This window comes from Macrotis lagotis, chromosome 2 (assembly GCF_037893015.1).
Source record: "Macrotis lagotis isolate mMagLag1 chromosome 2, bilby.v1.9.chrom.fasta, whole genome shotgun sequence".
In the NCBI taxonomy this organism is placed as follows: domain Eukaryota; kingdom Metazoa; phylum Chordata; class Mammalia; order Peramelemorphia; family Peramelidae; genus Macrotis; species Macrotis lagotis.
The window spans coordinates 188373059-188396091 of record NC_133659.1 but is presented as its reverse complement, the minus strand read 5'-3'; the positions used below and the strand labels follow the sequence as shown (position 1 = coordinate 188396091).

General features: G+C 36.2%; 1 protein-coding gene across 1 annotated transcript; it reads right to left on the bottom strand.

The window, feature by feature from the left end:
- Positions 1 to 12726: 12726 nt before the first annotated feature.
- On the bottom strand, positions 12727 to 19602 carry LOC141511350 (keratin, type I cytoskeletal 24-like). The gene is made up of 8 exons (XM_074220573.1): positions 18996 to 19602; positions 17993 to 18075; positions 17028 to 17184; positions 16624 to 16785; positions 16405 to 16530; positions 14427 to 14644; positions 13665 to 13771; positions 12727 to 13043 (listed from the first exon to the last, which is right to left on the bottom strand). Exons 1-8 carry the CDS (start codon positions 19551 to 19553, stop codon positions 12940 to 12942), a joined length of 1515 nt encoding a protein of 504 aa, XP_074076674.1. The 5' UTR covers positions 19554 to 19602; the 3' UTR covers positions 12727 to 12939.
- Between the last annotated feature and the right edge of the window lie 3431 nt (positions 19603 to 23033).

Sequence of the window (23033 nt, the reverse complement as noted above, 5' to 3'; positions counted from 1 at the left end):
TTTTAATGACATCTGCAATCCTAATTATTTTCATTAATTATTTTTAAACCTTCTTCTGTATTTGTTTAAAAGAACTGAAGATGCCTCTGGGTGTTGTGGGTTATCTCAGCCTTAGAAGCCTGAAGCTTGTATCTTGATGTGATTTCAGCCTAACTAAGCATTTATTTTCTTATATCATATTTCAGGCCCCCACGCACATTTTCTCCATTTTTGTGGCTGACTGATAATCATTTATTTTCCTTTAGGAATGACATGGTAGATGGGTCATTTTTTTTCCTTTTTACCAGATGGAATGATCTGATAGACTTTTTCAGACTGTTTCAGAGATTACAAGGTGAGGTAATAGCATGGGGCAAATCCTCATCCTGTGTGGTATCTGAGGGCTCCCATGTCTTTTGATGAGATGAGGATTTAAAAACACATAACTTGGAGGTTGGGTGTTATGAATTTTAGCACGCCTCTGATTACTATTGAAGTTCTTAAATGTATGTAAGAAGATGAGATCAGAATTGTGAAATTTTCCCAGAAGCTTGCATTGGATTAAAAAAACCCCAAATATTTGTTGATGGTTTCTTAGGAAAATTGTAGATAGAGTTCTGGGCTTGGAGTCAGGAAGACTTGCATTCTAATCCTATCTGTGACACATCCTATCTGTGTGGTCATTGGCAATACATTTAAACTCTCTTGGGTAGAAGGCAGCTCTGTAAGACTATTATTTACAAATATGTTTTTCATCATACCAGGAGTTATCAGTGTCTAGAACATTGTAGGCATTGATAAATACTTATTTGCTGACTGATGTAATCATAGTTCTAGATATCCCAGCCCTAAAAAAAAATCGAAAAGTTGAGGTATAATGGATGAATTGATGGTTTAGAATTTAAAATACCTTGATCCAGATCTTGCCTCTGACACTTACTAGGTATGTGATCCTGGGCATCTCTCAGTTCTGGGCATTTTCTCTGACTATTCCTCATGCCTGGAAAGCTATCCTTCCTCCATTGCCCCTACTGAACTCCTTGGCTTCCTTTAAGTCCCAACTAAGATCCCCTCTTTTACTGGAAGCCTTCCCCATTCATTGGAGTAGGTTGTCATTTTCTTCTCCAGTGTATTAAGGTAGTGGTTAGGTGACTTGCCCAGGGTCACATAGTAAGTATCTGAGGCCAGCTTTGAACTTGGGACTTTTTGAATCTAGACCCAGTTCTCTATCCACTGAGCCATCTAGCTGCCTTTCATACAGATCCATAACTATAAAATATAAGACCTTGAGCAAGTAATGCAAAACATGCCTAAAATATTGGAGAGGTTGCTATAAGTTGTTATTTCTTGTTAATTATTTCCTCTTTATCCTATATAACTTGCTTTGTATATGTTTGTTTTCTGTTGTTTCCTCCATTAGAGTGTAAGCATCTTGAGGGCAGAGGACTATCTTTTGCCTTTTTCTTTTTGTGTTCTCAGCTTTCAGACTGGCACCTAGTAAGAGTTTTAAGAATATTTATTGTTTGATTGATTAGTCATATTAATCTTTATATATATATCCATTAACTACTCAGTTTCTTTATTCATCTACTCATTCACTTATTTATCTATTAATCCATTTGTTTAATTTTAAGCCATGTAATCTTATCTCATCATGCTTCATAATTCACTATGAAACTTTTTTTTGCAAGGCAACAGGGTTAAGTGACTTGCCTAAGGTCACACAGCTAGGTAATTATTAAATGTCTGAGTTCAGATTTGAACTCAGGTCCTTCTGACTACAGGGCTGGTGCTCTATCCACTGCGCCACCTAGCTGCCCCTAACATAATTCACTATGACATCTCAACTGATAAAATTTTAGGTCTTTTCTTTGAAAAGTATTCAGTTTGCAGATATAGTGTGCAAAATAATTCATTTAGCTTAATTTAAAGTTAAAATGCATTTTATCAGTCAATCTCCACAGATTTGGAGGCAGGTCAACCTACTAGGAAGATTTTCTTCTTATTGGATTTAAATTCTGCAGTCAAAACAAAATAAAACAAACAAAACCAAAAAACCCCCCAAGAAACAAAACCAAACCTTAAGATCAGAATTTGTGGAGCAGCAAAATGCATAAAAATCTGTTCTATTGCCTTTCCACAAATTTAAATTATCTTCAAGGTGTTTGACATTAAGACATTTGCAATAAACCAATAGGTTGATGTAGAGGTCACTTTCTTTTTTCTGATAATGTTAGCAGAGTTTCATACTTAGCATGAATCATTTATATGTAACTAAATTTTGTGAAAATCATTCCGTGCTAATTCTCAATGAACTTTCTTTCATATACTTTAGTATACCTTCTATTCAAATTTGTTTCTTTGGTTAGTCATCCTTCCTAGGCAAAAAGAAAAAAATATTCAATTAAAACCTTTTTTTCCGGATTAAAAAAATCCCTAAGTCTTTAATGACTTTACTTAGTTTTTACAAAGGAATTTTTTTGCTGTTCGTTCTTAATTTTTGAAGAGGACCAGTGACATCGTGGGGTGATGTCTTAACTTGTGCATAGATTAGAATTAAGTGAGGCGGAGTTGTGTATAGTCATCATTCTCTCTCTTCCTTAGCATCAAAGTCCAGTGGCAGGACAAGTGTCAGTCAGGATGACTGTGGATGATTCAGGATGCAGTGAATGATCTTGACATCTTCATCATTTACTCTAAGTACTCCACAGAGTGGAGCCCGTTTCAACTGTCTTCATGGTAGTTGGAGCAAATTATTCTTATCCACCCATATTATGGGGAGAAGTCTTTAATGATTAAGGCTGACACTTTCCTAATTCACCAGCAGACTGACAGGTTTGAAACCTTCAGTTACCTTCAACATGGTTTAGCCTTTCTGTTGAGATGATTTTACTGGGGTGTGGCCTCTGCACATGCTAGAGCTTAACAAAGTGATTTTTACTGAGAAGACAACAAAAACTTGGGCAAGTAACTCAAACTTGTTTGCCTCAGTTTCCTCACCTTTAAAATGAACTGGAGGAGGAAATGACAAACCAGTATCTTTGCCAAGAAAATCCTAAATGGAATCATGAAGAGTCAGACAGAAAAGAATTGAACAACAACAACAAAATAGCAAAAATAGAAGTGTAAATTTCTTCTTGGATTGGAGCACACTCTTTCTTTTACCACTTTGGTTCTTGGGGAGAGTACACCCAGATGGAAAGTCATTTCTACTTAACATTCATTTCATGAAACTCACTTTCAAATTTGACAAAGATGATGCTTGAGTTACTATTGCTTCCTTTGGCTGAATTGACTCATTTCTATGTGGAATTGGACTGGGGACATTGATACTCACTGGTTAGACTATCCACAAAGTCTGACACAGACTCCCATTGGCATTTCTTTCTTCTGAGATTCAGAACCCCTAAAATCAAACATACTTCACCTATAAGCAAAAAAAATGCAACTACAAAGAGGCAAAAAGCAGAAGTTCATGTTAAAGTATCACATTTTGGTTTGGGTAAGGAGGTAGCAGGAGGCTACTGCCTCTATAGTTAATGCTATTACTCTCAGAAACTACTGAAATATTTCTTTCTTGGCTATTATGGTGGCCACAGGTAAGAGAGGACCTCTAACTCTGGCTCTCATTGGTCACTCTTTGTGATCTTGTGTGAAGTTTTCTTGACAAAGGTCCCAGACTGGTTTACTATTTTCTTCTCCAGTGGGATTGAGGCAAAAGTTAAGTGATTTTCCCAGTGTCTGAGGTCAGATTTGAACTTGGGTCTTGCTGATTTCAGGCCTAGTTCTCCATCCACAGAATCATTTAGTTGATGTTCATATAGACCCATAACTATCAAATATAAGATCTTGAGTAAGTAATGAAAAACAAATCTAAAGTATTTCGGGGGAAGTTGTTATAGCTGGAGAGCATTTCAAGTAGGGTTCAAAACTTGGAAGAGGGAGATAGGATATAGATAGCTTGCTATTTTAGTTAATTATTCTTTTTTTCTTTTTTTTTCCAAGGCAAATGGGGTTAAGTGGCTTGCCCAAGGCCACACAGCTAGGTAATTATTAACTGTCTGAGGCCTGATTTGAACTTAGGTACTCCTGACTCTAGGGTTGGTGCTCTATCCACTGTGACCCTTAGTTAATTACTCTTACTAATTTGGTGGTTATCTCAATTGATGGACTACAATTCATTTGATGCTTGCAAAAACATAAGAGAAATGTGCAATTTTATCCCCATTTTAAGTTGAGGGAACTAAGACAGACAGAGGATAAGTGACTTGCCTAGGATCAAATAGCTATACTGGTGGTGTGTTAAAATCATACATAGAACTTTCTTACATTTGCTATCAACAGAGAACTACTATTATAAGCACATATAGTGAGTTTGTCTCTTTTTGGTTTAGGGGATGTCTTTCTTAGAGTCTTTAAATACTGGGTAGCTTTTTCCCAGTTCTTTAAGTCCAACTCGTCCCTAGACACTTTTTCTAGCTCTGTAAAGATACCTACAATGTCTTTATAGTTCTACCCTCAGTCTCTTCTGATTCTGGCAGACCAGCCCCAGATCTGGGTTCTCTGGAATCTCCAGGGAAGCTGCAGTAGTCATTAAGTCTTATAGTTCCTGTTATTTATCCTCTTTAAGTTTCTCCCTAGGAAGTGCTCCTGAAATGAGTGGCTTTCTGTTTGCTAAATTTTATTCATTTAGAGATGTGAAATGCCTAGAATTTTTGAATTCATGGGGGAAAATATAGGCTTCTCCTTGTCTGCTTCTATGCCTCAGTTGTTTACTGTCACAATATGCAAACATGTTCTTGTTTCTTGAAGAAAGTAGACTTCTTTCATTCTTTTCTAGACTTTTTGACCAAAGTCTCACTTTATTTTGTCCTAGTCATATCCCTCTAGGCTTATACCTCAAAGAATTGAAGAAAGAGTAAAAGGACCCATTAGTACAAAAATATTTAGAGGAGCTCTAAGGTGACAAAGAGGGAGTGCCCACTTATTGGGGGATGTTTGAACAAATTGTGGTATATATACATATTGTTGCACAGTAATAAATTAGTTTTAGATAAATCTGGGAACACCTATAGGAATTAGTACAGAGTGAAGTAAGCAGAACCAGGAGAACAATTTATATATTAATACTATTGTAAAGAAAGACAACTTGGGGGCAGCTATGTGGTGCAGTGGATAGAGCATCAGCCCTGGAGTCAGGAAGACCTGGGTTCAAAATAGGTCTCAGGCAATTGGTTCTTTTTTTATTTATTTTATTTTTTATTAAAGATTTTATTTGAGTTTTACAATTTTTCCCCCAATCTTACTTCCCTCCCCCCCATCACAGAAAGCAATCTGTCAGTCTTTACTTTGTTTCCATGTTGTACATTGATCCAAATTGAGTGTGATGAGAGAGAAATCATATTCAGGAAATTGATTCTTAGTAATTATGTGTCTCTGAATAAATCACTTAACCTCAATTGCCTAACCAAAAAAAAAGACAACTTAAGAGAAATTGAATACTCTGATCAATGTATTCTTCTTGTTTAGTTGTTCAATCATGTACAACTCTTCTATCTTCACTGTTTCTCGAAGTCTATATTTGTTGTTTCAATGACACTATTATCCATCTTATCCTCTGCTAACCCCTTTTTCTTTTACCCCCAATCTTTCCCAATATCTTTCTAATGAATTCTATCTTCTCATTATGTGACCAAAGTATTTAGTCTTCAGCTTCAGTATTTGATTGTCCTGGGAGTAATCTGAATTAATTTCTTTAAGTATATACTGATTGGGTTCAAGGGACCCTCAAAAGTTTTCTCCTGCAACAGCATTTGAAAGCATTGAATCTGCAGTGCTGTGTAAGGATCAATGCTTTGACAAATTGCAATTTCAAAGATGGAGCATGCTATATCCACTGTGCTCAGAATGCAGAATGAGGCATACATATTCAGACACAACCAATTTGGAATTTATTTGATTATGTTCAATTGATCCTTTTCTTCAGTTGGGAGAAGAAAGAATGGGAAAGAAAAATAAATATTTCTTAATTAAAAAAATGGAACTGAACAAGAAGAATAAAAATAAAGTCTCTATATGTCATTAAAATCAAGTTTAAGTCATGGGATATATATAATATATAAATATCTATAAATATATATCATATCTCAGTTATGGATAGGCTTTTATCCATTTGTGAATTCATCAGGGGAAACAGGCAGTTTAGAATACTAGTCAGCAGAAACAGTAATAGAAGTAGTCTAGTGGGAGCTACATAGACTAGCCAATCTTAGCTTCAGAGATGAAATGTAGGACAAGAGGCAGGTTTCAGTGACTTGTAGAAACCGTCACACATTTGTGCTTTTGCTAAGACTGAGACATAATTATTTTATACTAGGGCAATCCTGAATACCAAGTTTTGAGGACTAGTTCTTTTTTGAAGATACTTCCACTGTTGACTCAAGAGTGCCATACCATATAAACTAATGGAAAGCCATCTCCTCAACTCAATCACATAGTTAGCTTTGAGACCCATCATGCTGAGACCTAATGTTTTGACTGGAACCAAATCAGGGAGGAGTGAGCTCATAGCTTCTGAATTCTGGCTCTATTTCAAGTAACTGAAAGGTAAGAACTGGATATCACTTGATGACTCACAACATGTCAGAGAATGACTGAACAGGTCTACTCTTCCCATTACCATATCATTACTCATGGACATGAGAAACAGAGAAGTGATTTGCCCCAAATCAGACAACTAGTAACTATGAGACTGAAAGGATCGAGGGAAGTTCAGAGGAAGGAGGCCATTTAATGAGAAAAAGGGAGATTTGCTCTTATCATAATGTCTCATTTTTATAAAATACTTTAAAAATTTAGAAAGTTGTTTAATATGTTTTCTCATGAGATTCTCAAAGCAACCCTGGGAGGGATACTATTATCCCCATTTTATAGTTTAAGGCATTTGACTTGTCGTTATTTTTCTTTCTTCTTTATATCCCCAACACTGACTAGCACATAAGAATCACTATAAAGAAATCATCTCTCTCTCTCTTTCTATTTTTTCCCCCTCAACTCTATGTCCTCTTCTATTTTCTCTCTCTCACACTCTCTCTTCTCAACTCTCTTTATGTCTAACTTTGTGTTTCTCTCTATGTATCTATTTGTCTATCTCTCTATTTTTGTCTTTCTACCTATCATCTATCTCTGTGTCTGTCTCTCTCTGTCATTCTATTTCTTTCTGTGTCTAATCTCTGTCTGTCTGTTTCTCTGTGTCTATCTCTAAGTGTCTCTTTATTTGTCTATCTACCAGTCTGCCTATCTATTAATCTTATCTAAGAAACTTGAACTCTAAAAGAGTGACTTGCCTAAGCTTCTCAGATGGGATTTGAATCCTGTTCTCCTCAACTTCCAATCCAGAATATGCTCATAATGCCAAATAATATGATAGTTGACTATCTGGCTTGATTTTCTCTCAATACTGAAAATATCCAGTGGAGGCTCAGATACCTAAGTTTTAAAATAAGATCACTTAAGATAAATCACTTCTTAAAGATGACTTAAGATAAATCTTCACTGGGTGCTCCCTTAAAAGTGGTTTTATGCTTTAGTTATTATCTTAGCTTAATTATTATCTTATTATGGGTTAATGCTTAACAAGAATGTGGTAGGAGGTCTGTTATGTTTTGGGAGAAGCTAATGAAGGAAGTCTCAATTTTCGGGTTGCTTTGTTATCATTGCTTGAGCCTCTTTATAAACCAGCCTTGGTTTTTCACTTGACTATGCCAACCCTTTACATAATTCATTTGTGTGACTAGAATCTTAAACCTGTCTTTGATGTCAAGTCTCCATGGGATAGGCCAATTATAAAAATAATTATTGCCAGCAGAGTGGTTCTGCATATTGTATTGTCTTTTGCAAGGGTGATTTTTCCATCAAAGCATGATTCATGGTTCAAATTTGGAGACTGAGGACTTTGGTTCAAATTTTGGTTTTGTCATTCACTTCCTAGAGCAATTTCCCTTGCCTTCTAGGCTCCAAGTTGTAAAATAAGAAAGGTGATGTATATGGTATCTAAGATCCTTTCAATTGGTCAGTCAATAAACACTGAACAGGTGCCTACTCTGGGTCAGACATTGTCCTAAGCACTGGGTACTATAGCATGGTCTTTCTTTCCATTTTGAAGATGAGGCAAAGAATGTTGTAAGAATTTAAGTGGCTTGTCATGGTTCCAAAGCTAGTGAATAATAGAAGGAGAATTTGAACTCCAGTCTTGGTTTGATTAGGCACTCCATATCATTAGCCAATAAACATTTATTATTAAGTGCCATATCCTTAAGAGGCAATGTAGATGGAAAAGATCCCTACCCTTAAAGAGTTTGCAATCTAATGGGCAAGACAAAGGGAAACTGAAAATGGGGGAGGCAGAGAAGAAGACTGTGATAATAAGGTCATAGGAATGAAACAGGCTAAGAAATGAAGAAATGACTATCTTGCAACCCTGTCTTAAATAGTGGTCTTGGAACTCATTGCTCACATACACAAAACAATTAAAATGTGTAATTATATATATATATGTATATATGTGTGTGTATACACATATACAACCTTACTCATATTATATTAAATACATGTAAACAAATTATAAATATATATACATATGCACAGATATGCATACAAATAAAATTGTTAAATATATATGCACACAATTATATATTATAGATATACTTAGATTATATATGTATTCACATATATGTATGTTGATATAGGTATATATATATTATTGATTATACAAAATTTAAAGTTTAAAGCTGCATGAAATCTTTTGGGATGTTCTGTATTACATATCTTGACCCACACTCTTGACCTTTGAATTCAAATTTACCAAAGCTTTGTCTCAGGATGTATTACTGCCATTTTAAAGTGGTATTTAAGAACAGAGTGTTTTAGTGTACCTATGGTTTTTTCCAAGGGCTATTTCTAAATATTTTGGGTTTCCTGTGCTCCTGTCACTGATGATGTTTGTCCTTTGTTCTTGAAGAAGATCATGACATCAGGGAGGTGATGCCATGACAAGCACATGAATAGAATTTGAGTGACAGGGTGCTATGCTGTCAGCAGTCTCACTTTCTCCTCCAGAACCATCTGGGTCCAGTGGCCAGATATGGATCAGCATGACTGGAGATGACCCTGGATAGGACTTGAGACACAAAGCCTCTGTTTTCACCACTCCTCCCTGTTTTCTGTGACCTTGCAGTTCTTGCCATTAGAGCAGTGGTAGGGCAAGGGCAGCTAGGGGGTGCCAGGTCTGGAGTAAGGAAGACCTGAATTCAAATTTGAACTCAGATATTTATTAAGTGGAATTGTGGGCAAGTCACTTAATCCTGTTTGCCTCAGTTTCTTCATCTTTAAAATGAACTGGAGAAGAAAATGATAAGCCATTCCTAAATTTTCTTTGTCAAGAAAATTCCAAATGGAATCACAAAGAGTTAGATACAACTGGAAAACAATTGAACAAATGTTTATTTATTTTGTTAAGCATTTCCAAATTACATTTTTATCTGGTTTGGGCAGCACTTGGGAGTTTTGCAGAGTGTGTACAACACCACATATATTTGGTCTTCTTTTGAGGCAATGAGTGCCATATGTACAGAAATTTGAAATTTCAAAGTACTCTGTAAATGTTAACTATTAATATTGAGGATTCCTTTTTCAGATATAATTTCATCTCATTCCCAACGAGATAATATTTGCAAAGCCCTTGGTACAAGTCCTAGTACATAATGATAATTATGATGATGTTTGTCCTTTGTTCTTTTCTTTTCTTTTTTATTTTTTTTGTGTCCTTTGTTCTTGAAGAAGACCATGACATCAGGAGGTGATGCCAGGATAGTAACATGAATTGGATTTGAGTGAAGGAGTGCTATGCTGAGTTACCAGCCTCACTTTTTCCTCCAGAGCCTTCTGGATCCAGTGGCTAGATATACATCAGGCCAACTGGAGATGACTCTGAATTCAAAGCAGTCAGGGTTAAGATTTGCCTAAGGTCACACAAGGGTCTGAGGTTGGATTTGAACTCCTATCTTTCTAACTTGAAGACCTTCTAGATAGAGTCTAAGTACTTAAATGTTTATTCTATTCCATTCTATTTTAAACATCTCATAAAAGGGGTAGGGAAGATATTTTCCCATTATATGAGAAAGTTTCTGGTGTGCAGTGAAGAATGTGGCAGTTGTCCAATAGAGGTGGTAGGCAGCAGCAGATGTGGCCTTCTGGATGGTTTAAGCAGCCACCTACATGAATCAGTTCTCTTTTGCTAGAGACTTTAGCTCCTTTCTAGAGGGAAATTGAGTAAGAATTTCTGGTAGTCAGATTCAGAGGACTCCAGCCCTGGGAAGAATTAGGGTTATCCCTGATGAAAGAGGAAATTCAACTCAGGAAATGTTACCTATCTACACATGAACAGAACAGAGCATGAGCTCTCTAGCTTTTGGTGGGTGAAGGGATCTATTTTTAGAGTTTTTTAGCCATCTCAGAACTTTTAGATCAGAAAGAGCTGCTGAAGGCTAGGGTTGACTGAACCGGCAGGGATGGCCCAGATAAAAGACTTCAGAGGCTTTCCATCAAAACATTGTTTTCCCTAAGTATTGCTCATCTGGCAACAGCCCTTTCCTCTTCTGGTGCTGAACCAAACCAGAATTCGGCAGCTTCTGAGGGGCACCAACAAGTCCCTCTATTTCTCTCCCTTCTCAAACCTGGCCCTCTCCTTCCCTGCCTCTACTTGTTTGCTGATGTCTGAAAATCCCACTGTTAGAGAGTCTTTTTAAAGATTTTTTTGAGTTAAGAAAGAGAAAGATAGCTTAAGTTTTTTATTTTCTTCTAAGTTCCTGTTGGAATGGGAGTTTATCAATATTTATCATTTCTTTCTATGACCACGAATGAATTGAGGAAGGGGAGAGAGAGAGTTCTCACCTCTCAAGTGTCTGGTCATGTTATTACAATGTTTTTAGTTAGGTTAAAAAAGAGGTAAGTTTTCACTGATGAAATGGAAGTCAGGTCTCTCCTGTTTCATAATTTTTTGACCAGGCCAACATTTAGACAAGAGAGAGAAATGACTGGCTAGGGTTAGACTAAAGAGAAAAAAAAAACCCAAGAAGGATATAAACTCCATTGCCTGATAAACATTTTTACTTGAAATCTTTTTTTAAGCATTGCCATCATTCCCATATATGTATATTTGGTTATATATGTATTTATCTGTTTATGTATATGTATATCTCCACTTATTTATTGTTGTTGTTTAATCATTTTGGGGTGGTTTCCCTGGCAGAGATTCCCTCTCTAACTCATTTTGCAGTTGATAAAATTTGAGGCAAACAGGGGACAAGTGACTTGCCCAGGATCACACAGCTAGATAAGTGTCTGAGATCAGATCTGAATTCATGAAGATGAGTCTTCCTACCACCAGACCTGGCATACCATTCACTGAGCCATCTAGATGACCCTAGCTATGCTTATGACTATATCTGTATCAAAATCCTCCAATGAAAATGCTGGAACCAGTTCTTCCTTGCTCCAGAGAACTGATTGTTAAAACGTTCAGCCTGAGCATTTTCTCTTTGGATAGTGGCAAATGCTACAAATCAGTGCTTGATTATTTATTTTGGTGATTGTCTAGATTTAAGAAAGTGATGGAGAAAATGATAACTCAGATTAAGCTTAAAAGTTTGTCATATGAATGATTTTTTCAGTCAATTATTTAGTATTTGTTAGCACATCCCTCTTTCCACCATTCCTCCCCAGAATGCTATCCTTTGTAAGAAAGAATAAAAAGAAGAAAAGAGGAAAGAACATTTCAGCAAATTTAACTAGCACTCCAATTCTGTCTGACATTGTATATCTTGTTCCACACTCATGAATTACCCCTCTGCAAAGAAGGGAGAGAGGTGCATAATATCTTATCTTCTTCTTGGATGCCTGACTTTTAGGGTCATTCTTAACCTGACTTCACTTTTTTTGTGTTTTAGTTTGCTCCCAAAGCTAAGGACAGACTGGGCCATAGTTATTTTCCAACTTAAATAGTGGCATGAATCTAGCATCAAAACTGGCTATGGGGCAGCTAGGTGGCACAGTGGATAGAGCACCGACCCTGGAGTCAGGAGTATCTGGGTTCAAATCTGGTGTCAGACACTTATTACCTAGCTGTGTGGCCTTGGGCAAGCCACTTAACCCCATTTGCCTTGCAAAATCCTAAAAAAACCCACTCCAAAACTGGCTATAAAACTCTTATCAGCCTCTGGAGGCTAAGCAGTTCACACAGGGACTAGAAAGGATAGGTCATTTTCTGTGTGATCTTGAGAAAAACAGAGAATTGTCTTGTTTCCATATAAAATAAAGATCCTTTTTGTGAAGGATAACTAATAATACCAACCTTAGGGAAAAACAGCTTGCTGAAAATGTTAATCTTGAAAGGCTATTATGATTGACCATAACTGACAGAGTGATTCAGGAACATGAACCTTTTAAACTATCTAGGACTAGAGACGAATGGTTGTCCAGCAGACATACTGGTTGAATGATCCTGGACAAATTTCTTAAGTTCTAGGTGGCACTACCTCCACTCCCTTTCCCCATTCCCAACACGCCAAGATGCAAACTAGTTACTGATCTGTACTGGTAGAGAGACTTTTCAGCTTCTCTACCCCAAGACATTTAGATGTATCCAACACAAGGTTAATGAACTTGCAAAAAAAGTTTATTGAAGCACAGAAACAATTTGATATATGTTGTCATTTCCATTTTGACAAGGATCATTCTAATAAGAAAGGAAAAAGAAGCAGAAACTTTGTTAAGGCATTCATTCATTAGGGGACTGAAGCAAGTTCCTCGGGTTCTTCAGGATTCTGACTTGGTCCAAAGGAGTTTCTTCATTTATGACTTTGTGTTTGTTTCATTGAAAGGTGCTGTTGATCCCAGACTTGTTTATTTAACCTTGACCTCAGAAACATTGCTGACTTGAGATGACACAACTTTGCCATTCACAAATTCCTCTACAATAGTTTTGGTCACCCTGGTTTTGTTTGAATCTGAAAAAGGAAAAAAAAAGAAATAATGGGCAAGTCAGAATTTGGAAATGCAGAGATCAAAAATAAATTATAAAAATACAAGTTTGAATCTGATTCAATTTAGTCCCATGAGAAATCTTGAGTCCGGAGGCCTAATGAGACATTTCCCTCCTCTCAGCAGAGGGTGGTTGGCTGTAGATGCAGAATAATAGTGCTCTCAGGTAGATAGATATGCCAATTTATCTTTCTTTTCCCCCTTTCCTCCTCCCTTCCTCCCTTCCTTCCTTCGCCTCCCCCCCCCCCCCCATCATGGACTTTTCAGGCAGTCCGGTAAAGTCTATAGATCCCTTTTCAGAATAATGTTTTTTTAAATAACTAACCAAAATGCTAAATTAGTGTCATCCAAGTTTATAAACTCCCCTGAAATCCATCCATCTGTGAACCTCAAGTTAAGAATTCCTAGCTAAGAGTGTTGTGATTTTTTTGGGAGGATAACAAACCATGTGTATATATAAATATGTATATTTATATATATACATACATATACATACACACATATATATATGCATACATATATTTCTAAATTACATAAAAGTTAATGATAATACTCAATAAATAATGAAAGCATTTTACTCTAATTACCTTTTCCTTGCACTGAAGAGGTTCCAGCTCTTGAGTCACCACCAGATGTTGATGTTGAGCCCCTCTGTCCTGATTGCCAAGAGCTTGATCCAGAAGTAGAGGAACCGCTGGAAAAAAATTTCAGCATGAGTCTCTCCTTCCTTTTAAAACAATTTGTATACAATGCAAATTCTAGCCGTTGTAGAAAAGGGGGAAAGGCAACCAAGGTTTATGGATTTAGAGGTGGAAGGGATGTCAAGGGTCTTTTAAAACCTAATTAATTTTACAAATTAGAAAATTAAAATCTAGAGAAAAAGAGTGATTTGATGGAAATCATTTGTTCAGTTTCTGATGTACCCATCTCTTCATGACCCCATATGGGATTTTCTTGACATTTCCTTCTCCATCTCAATTTACAGATGAAGAAATAGAGCCAAATAGGGTAAAGTGACTTGCCAGGGTCACACAACTGGCAAGTGTCTGAAGCTAGATTTGAATTCATGTCCTTCTGATTCCAGGGCTGGCCCTCTATCCATTATTCTTTCATAGCTGCCTGGTGGAGATCACATAAGTTGAAAATAGCAGGGATTTGAAATCCTGCTGTTAACTTCCATTCTTTTCAATTTACAATAGGGGAGGTGACCACAAAGCTGTTTTCTTTGCTTTCCTTTTGTGTAGAATGTAGCTGTTATTCTATAATTTATCATTCTTTTTTAAAGAAATATTTGTATTTAAGAGAATTTCTCAAAGGTGCACTTTTCATCCACCAAGGCTTTTGCTTACCCTCCCTCTCCGTCAAGCAGACAACGGTAAGTCTCAATCTCCATCTCCAGGCGGAGCTTGACATTCAACAGCTGCTCATACTCTGCATTCTGACACTCCATCTCTCCTCTGATCTCGCAAATCTGTTGCTCCAGGCTGCTGATCTGCATCTGCAGCTGGGAGAGCTGGGCCACATAGTCCCCTTCGGTGTCTGCCAGGGTCCCTTCCAGGGAGCTTTTCTGCCATCAAATTACAAAACCAAGGTGAATAAAAAGCAAAGTGATTCCTGATTTAAAGAAAAAAAAACTGAGTTGCTTCATTCTCTACCTCTGAGTGTCTGCATCATTTTCTGTATCACTAAATCATGATCTTAGAACTAGAGTGCTGGGAAGTTAGTTAATTTGCCTGGGGTCCCACATTTTGTACATGCCAGAGAATGGCCACAAATTATAACAACCTTTGTAACATCATTACCTTCCGCCTTCCCCAATGGCAGTTACCTCTTTGTTGAAATTTATAGAATTCTGTCAAACAAACGTCAAAGTACCTACTATATGTGGAACACTATACTGGGTACTGGAGATTTAAAGGTAAAACTGAACTAATCCCTGTCCTCAGGGAATTTACAGTCTTCGGGGGTGGGGGTGGGGTAGAAGTAATAAATACACAAATAGGTAAATGCAAAATCTTTATACAATGTAGACAGACAGATGGAAGAAAGGAAGGGAATAAATATTTAAATACCACCTACAGTTTTTCAAGGTACTGTACTAAGCGCATTTATTTTATCTCAATTTATTCTCATGAAAGCCCTGTGAGGTGGAAACTATTATGATCCTCATTCTGTAGTTGAAATGAAGGCAAGCAGAAATTATTATTAGTATTCTTAGAATACTACTAATAATAATGATACTAAAATAGCTTATATATATATTATATATATATATAATATATATATATATATATATATATATATATATATATATATATATATATATATATATATATATATATATGTTTAGTGTCTGAAGGACAACTAAGTTGTACAGAGTGATGGGCCAGGAGTCAGGAAGACTCATCTTTCTGAGTTTTAAAGTTGGATTGAGACACTTAATACTTCGTGATCTTGAGCAAGTCACTTAACTTCTATTTACCTCAATTCTTCTTCTGTAAAATGGGGACACACTAGAGAGAAGATGCAAACCACTCCTATGTCTTTCCCAGGAAAACCCCATGGTCTTTATCATTATTATGCCACAATATAAGAGATTCTATGAAGTGGAGGGGAATAGTCTTGTCAAAAGACTGGAGGCAAGAAATCAAATATTCTCTCAGGGAACAGAGAACAGTCCAGTTTGAAGGCAATACAGAGTATGTGAAGGAGTGAAATATGGTATAAAATTGGAAATGAGTATGAAGGGCTCAAAATGCCAAACTAGAGAATTTTCTCTTAGAGATAATAAGGAATTGTTGAAAATTTTAGAGTTAGCATAAGGGTAATGATAACTTACAGTTTTGGTTGCATGTTAAAATGATAGATATAATTATATATGATATGCAATTAATTATGTATGTTGTATTATATATATATTATATAGATATATTTTATGACTAATTATATATCATTAATGTAATATGTAAGATGTAATAAAATACATATAATATAAAATATAAATGTTATTTATAATGACTATATAATACATCATATAATTGTATATAATACAAGAAAATATATAGTTTATATTTATACACAATTAATATAACATAAATATATACTTTTTTTTACAGTTCTCTTATTTATACAAATTCTTTTTTGTATTCCCTAGCAGAGTTTCTTTTGGCAAAGTGAAGATCACTGATACAAATATTGTTTTCTTACAAATTCTTATTACGTGATTTGAAAAAGAAACAAACATTTATTGAACATCTAGTGTATGACAATCACTGTACTAAGCCTGTAACTATCACCTCATTTAAAAAGTCACTCTTAAGTACGCACCATAGCCAGTTGGGATTGAAGCTCAATTTCAAGACCTTGAAGAGTTCTTTTCAGCTCTGTTATCTCAGATTTGGCTGAGTTGGCTGCCCCAGCATCGGTAGAGATCTGGGCTTGCAGGGAGGCACTCTGAAAATGAAAATGAAATACAGTTGGAGAATTCACTGCACACGAGTTAAAAGAAGCTTATGATTTGGGATCCTGTTCTTGGGCTCACTTTACCTGCTTATTGAACTGCTCTTCTGCTTCTTTACGGTTTTGCTCAGCCAGGTCTTCGTACTGTGCTCGCATGTCGTTTAGCATCTTAGTCAAGTCAGTTCCTGGGGCAGCGTTCATTTCCACTGTCACATCGCCTCCGGAGGATCCCTGCATGCTCTTCATGTCCTAGCAGGAAGAAGGAAAAACCATTGGGAGCAAGAGTGCAAGAAATTACTCCTAACATACAATTGTTCTTAGTATCTTCAAACTGAAAATTAGAGAAATGCAGTAGGTCAATTCTTATGTAGTCTTTGCTAAGATGCTCAAGGAGCAATCGAGTGGATATTTTACTATTAAGTAAGTGAATTATTAGAGAAATGTTTTTTAAAAGTAAGAGTTTTGTTTAATTTTGTGGACCATGTGGATACCTCCTCATGATTCTTTTTGAGATAAGCCAGTTCTTCAGTAAGGCTTTCAATCTGCATCTCCAGATCAGATCTGGACATAGTCAGATCATCCAGGACCTTGCGTAGGCCATTGGTATCAGTTTCAACACTTTGTCTGAGATACTGTTCATTTTCATACCTAAAAAAGATTGAAGGAATACATTACTATTAACTGATTTAGTCACTTTTTTTGGTCAAATGAAAATTTCATTTGAACTAACAATAAAAATCCATATAGGATGTATCTATTAATATTTTGTCTTTAAAATATCTATAGTACTTTACTTTTGAACTGGGACTGTGATTTTATTTGTATCCAGAACTCCTTGATGGGAAATACCCTCTAACAGTAGAGATTAGCACCAGCTTTGCATTTTATCATCTGGTATTTTGAGGCATTTTGAGGAATGGTGAGAGGTTAAATGACTTGTCCACAATTATGTTGTCAGTCTTTGTCAGAGATAGAGTGTGCACCTTACTTTCAGGCCAACTTTCAATCCATTATATACTACCTCTTGTGGTACCTGATTCTTTATAAAATATTTTTGCATTATTTTCCACCTTTAAAAAAAGTATCTTCCGACTTCAGTGAAAGTTTAAAATAGTGGAATAAAAATAGCATCTTCAGGACTTTTTGATGAAAGAAGTATATTAAGTTCAAGACTTAAATCTTTAGATTTTTTCTTCTTAATGAGAGAAATAAATTTAATATATCTAGTCTTCTATAATAAGAAATTACTTTCAAAGAAAAAATTTTCTCTCATAGAGCATCTGTTTCTTTTTAATATGAGTTTTGGTAAAATCATGGTTTTATAATTGGTGCTTTTTTAAGTGTCTTAAGTATGAGAAATTATGCCCAAGAACTTTTATCCATAACAAAACAAATTGAATGCATTTACACTTAATTTTCTAATAACACTTAGTTGAAAAGAGCTAGTTTTTCTTACTTCAGTCTGAAGTCATCAGCAGCCAGTCGGGCATTGTCAATCTGTAGGACAATTCCGGCATTCTCAATAGTGGCAGCAATGATCTGGAAAATAGAACATATCATAAGAGAATGAGCCAATTAAAAAAAATGCTACAATCAGAAGTAGATAGCCTGGTTATAGTCTAACTTTTACTACTATTTCCCCAGAATTAGTTGATATCAGAACATGGTTGATAATAGTAGCAGTAACTATACTACAATTATATCTAGAGAATGCCCCACATATTACAAGATGATAGGTTTATATCCAGAAGATATTTTAGAGGTAATCTATTATTATTTTATACTTATTTGCTAATAAGAAATAACCCTTGGGATTGTAAGTAGAGAGGTCAATGCAGAGGAGCTGGTGCCACATATTTCATCCTGGATAATGGCATTTATATTTAATCTAGACAGTCACTGCACACCAATTCATAAGGAAAATATTGCAAAATGATAATTGTACTTTCCCCAAACTGCTTTATCCTTTCCCTGGGTTTTCTTTGTAGGACTGGTTAAAATTGATACCTGATGATGAAACTTGGGAAATTGTTGTAAAGAGACTCCCTCCCATTCATGTATAAGATTGTTGCTAGGATTCAGTTTTGATTCTAGGATGTCACAGAAACTAGTACATCGCAGAAATAATGTTATTCTGGCAGTGGAGATCATAGAATAACTCTGTAGGGGGATGACTTCAGTCCAGTGTTATCAATTTAAAATGTACATATTTATTACTATAACTGGTTACAGTTTAAGTTCCACTCATACATGAAAAGCAACTCAGTGATGAATAATGAATACAAGATGAATAGGTTGGTATTTAAGCTTCCTGTCTCTTTGGATTTTAAATGGTTTGCTACAGTCACAACATATCAAACATTTTCCAAGTGATTCATTAATTTCAATTTTTTACATTAATGCATTTTCTTACCCTTATACATAAATATCATGAAATATACCAGTGGATGCCTTCTTACCTGATTCCTCATATCTTCAATGATTGTATAATAGTGACTGTAGTCTTTCCCAGGTCCAGAATCTTTATTTCCAGGTCCAAATTTCTCATACCACTCCTTTATCTTGATCTCCAGATCAGTGTTGGCCTCTTCTAGAGCACGGACTTTGTCCAAGTAGCTAGCCAGGCGGTCATTGAGATTCTGCATGGTCTGCTTCTCACTTCCAGAGAGAAGGCCACCATCACTAGCGCCAAAGCTTCCACCACCAACACTGCCACCAACACCACCACCATAACTATAAAAGCCTCCACTGGCCCCACCACCAAAGCCAGCACCGGAGCTTAAGCCACCACCATAGCCTCCCACTACTGAACTGCTACTGAACCCACCTCCTAAGCCCCCTCCAAACCCACTGCTGAAGCCACCACCCATTCCACAGCTGCTGGAGCCTCCGAAGGCCCGAGCAGAGCCACCCCCCATTCCACATCTGCTGCTACTGCTGAAGCTGCTTCCACCACCAGACACTCTGCCACAACTACTCCCTCCAGCTCTGGAAGAAACCCTAGAGAGACAAGACATGTTGCTCAGGAAAATGTTTCTTTAGCCCGAATATAAGAGAGGAGTGGAATTGAATGAAGAGTGCACTGATGGAGGCAATTTTGGGGCTTTTATATACAAAGTTTTAGGGTGTTTCTTTACTGTGTCACATTTTAATCCCAGTTGCTTTTTTCTAATCCATAATTAGATAATTTCTTTTCAGCAAACCAACTTTACTGGCTCCTTTTCTGAAGCTGGGTCAGGGCCTGAGGGTGTTTGCTGTATCAGGAAGGAAAGAGGGTGGAGCAAAGGCAAATATTTCAGTATTAGACTTTTAATCTTTCTGAAATCCTGATGACCATTCATTTCTTTAAGTCCATAAATCTAATGCTATTAAATGTGCTTTATCATTTCTCAACTTCTTACATAATTCTCAGATCCAGGAAGAGAAAATCGAAAGCCGTTAGTATGATGAGAATGATTTTCCTATCAAAAAAGTTGTTTTAGATCCAAATTATTTTCCAGTTAAATGACACTAGTGTTAATATAAGTTCTAGGAATAATGAAATGTCCCTTAATAATTTCAATTTATCTTTTTTCCTTGACTAAACTCTGTAAGGTCTATTGATGCTTCTGCACTGTATGTCATTTTAAAAATATCAAAGGATGAAGATCTCTCCTGGCAAACTGTTTTCATGATATAATAATTTTCATAACTCCTGAAGCTTTCTTTCTCTAGTCCTTTTTATCTTCCTTCAACTTTCTTTTTCTTATTGTTAACTTGAATCTTTTCATTTTCCCATGCATGCTGTTTCTTTAGTTCAAAAGCTTACTTTAAAAAAACAACACCATCCTTTAGCATAAATAAATTCTTCCCATGTTTTCCTTGGTCTTGACAGGCAGGTATCTTAGCAGCTGTTTTTTGTTTAATCAGGGCTGCTCATTTTATTCATCAACCTGACAGTTTCTTCTTGATTATTTTTTCTTTCTCATTATTTGAATGTCCAAATGCTCCTTTTAGGGCAGGTAGGTGACACAGTAGATAGAGTTCTGGACCTTGAGTTAAGGCTCCTCTTCCTAAATTCAAAAGTGGCCTCAGACATTTGCAATGTGACCTTGGGTAAGTTAATTAATCCTGTTTCCCTCCTTTTCCACATCTGTAAACTGAACTGGAGAAGGATTTGACAAGCCACTAGCTATGTGACTTTGGGTAAGTTACTTAACCCTGTTTGCCCCAGTTTCCTCATCTGTAAAATGTACTGAAGAAGGAATGGAAAATCACTTTAATACCTTTACCTTGAAAATCCCTACTGGGGTTACAAAGAATCAAACATGACTGAAATGACTGAACAAACAAAAGATAATTTGTCACAACAAATTATCTTTTTATTTTGGACTGATGTTTCATTGTTGCATTTTTATTCATTCATTCATTCATTCATTCATTTATTTATCTATCTATCTATCTATCTATCTATTTATTTATTTAGGTTTTTGCAAGGTAAATGGGGTTAAGCGGCTTGCCCAAGGCCACACAGCTAGGGACTTTATTTTTTCTTATGGTAAAGGTAAATCAGAGCAGCTGGGTGGCACAGTGGATAGTGTACCAGGCTTGGAGTCAGAAAGACTCATTTTGAGTTCAAATCTGACTTCAGAATTTTACTAGTTGTGTTACCCTGGGCAAGTCACTTAACCCCATTTACCTCAGTTTCCTCATCTGTAAAATGAGCTAGAGAAGGAATTGTCAAACCACTCCAGTATCTTTGTCAAGAAAATCCCAAAAGGGGTCACAACAGCAACAATAGTAAATTATCTTTTCTTGTAGCTATGTTATAATTACATATTTGTAAGTTTACATATTTTAACAATTTAAAATTGTTTAGCAGGTATAGCTCCTCTCCACACCCTTCTGAGAAAGGTTAAAAAAAGTTTGTTATATGTTGTCTCCCTTGTCTCTGCCTTCCCCAAAGCTGTGAAATCATGTGAGCCCTAACACTAATCATGGAAAAAGGTATGCTATTGTGGAAGCAACAATTATCTAATTATAGATTGTAAGATTTTAGATTTAGAGCTGAAAGGGACATGAAAGGCCTCTATTTCAATACCCCCCTCCCATTTCATAGATGAGGAATCTGATACCCCAATAAATGACTAACCTAAGATTCCGTAGGCAATAAGAAGGATATGAACCCATTGGCTTTGACTCTAAATTCTGTGCTCTTAAACTGTCCTACTTTAGTAGAGTGGGCACTTGGAGAAAAGAGAAGCAGAGACAACAAAAACAAATTGTGATCCAAAATTGAAAAGAGACTTTGAAATCTGGAAAGAGGGATGAGGAATATGTGCAAAGGGAAAATGGATTAAAAACTTCAGCAACATTTTCTCCCATGACTTTTGAGTCTGTATCATTTATGAAACTCTTCTGCGGCACCGAAATTTTAGATTTTATGTTTTATCATCTTAAAGGAATGTATTGGGTTCCCTACAAATGTGAGTCTAGGTTGAGGAAGCTTGCTCTTGCTATGTTCCAGTCAAGAGAAAACACTGACTTTGTACTCCAAAAACACATGGCCTCAATAGAAGGTGTAATAACCAACTGCAGCCCCATAGAAGAAACATTGAGAAAATGCATCTCCCTTCTTTGCAAGGGATGTGACTCTGTATGTAGAACATTAACTATGCTGTCAAATTAGATTGTTTGAAGGGAATTGATATGCTGTTGTTTTTCTCTTCATTATTGAATTGATTGCTAACTTGGAAGGTGAAGGGGGAATGGATGATGATGGAGAAAGAAAAAATATCAATATATACATTTTTAAAGATGACTTTGGCTTGGTTACTTACTATGTGACTAACCCATTTAATCTCTTAGGACATCAATTTCTTCAGAATTAGGGGGTTGGACTTCTTTACCAGAGGGTTTAGAGTTGGAATGAATCTCAGAGATCATTTAATCCAAATACTTCATTTTATAGATGTGGAAATGTGTCTCGGAGAGAGGGAGTGACTTAAACCCTTAGGAAGCATGTAGCAGAGTCAGCATCTGAGTCCAGATCCTTGGATTTTAGACCCCGAATTTATTCCTTAACATCCTAACCCTCCCCCACCCCCACTAGACTATCCTGATCTCAAAGATCTTTTGGAGCTCTAACATTTTCTGTGTTTGTGTTCATATGAAAGTTTACAACCTATTTCTCTGATCTTTTTTATGCTACCCTTCTTAGTTCTTGTGAGTTTATCCCCATTTTGTCCTTTAGATTCTACTTATAAAGCTAAATCTCCCTGAGGCTTCTCAGAAAATATACATCTCAGAGATGACTCCTGCCAAAATCATTCAGTGAATAAAATACAGACTAGTTTTTCTTCCCTGTAAGTGCTCTCTTGGATGAATCTTAATTCTTCTTATGCATATGTAGCTTTTCTTACAGATGGTGAATTTCTTAATTAAAAATAGTCTATGATTTGCACAATGCCTAGTTTGCTATTCCCTAATGTTTTCAGGGATGATAAGGTCCTCTTTTT

Coding starts and splice junctions, on each gene's coding strand:
- LOC141511350 (XM_074220573.1), bottom strand. CDS start 19,553: ATGTCTTGTCTCTCTAGGGTTTCTTCCAGAGCTGGAGGGAGTAGTTGT. Junction 16,786..17,027: donor TCAAAAAGAATCATGAGGAG/GTATCCACATGG, acceptor TCTTCCTGCTAG/GACATGAAGAGCATGCAGGG. Junction 16,531..16,623: donor AAGAGCAGTTCAATAAGCAG/GTAAAGTGAGCC, acceptor TTTCATTTTCAG/AGTGCCTCCCTGCAAGCCCA.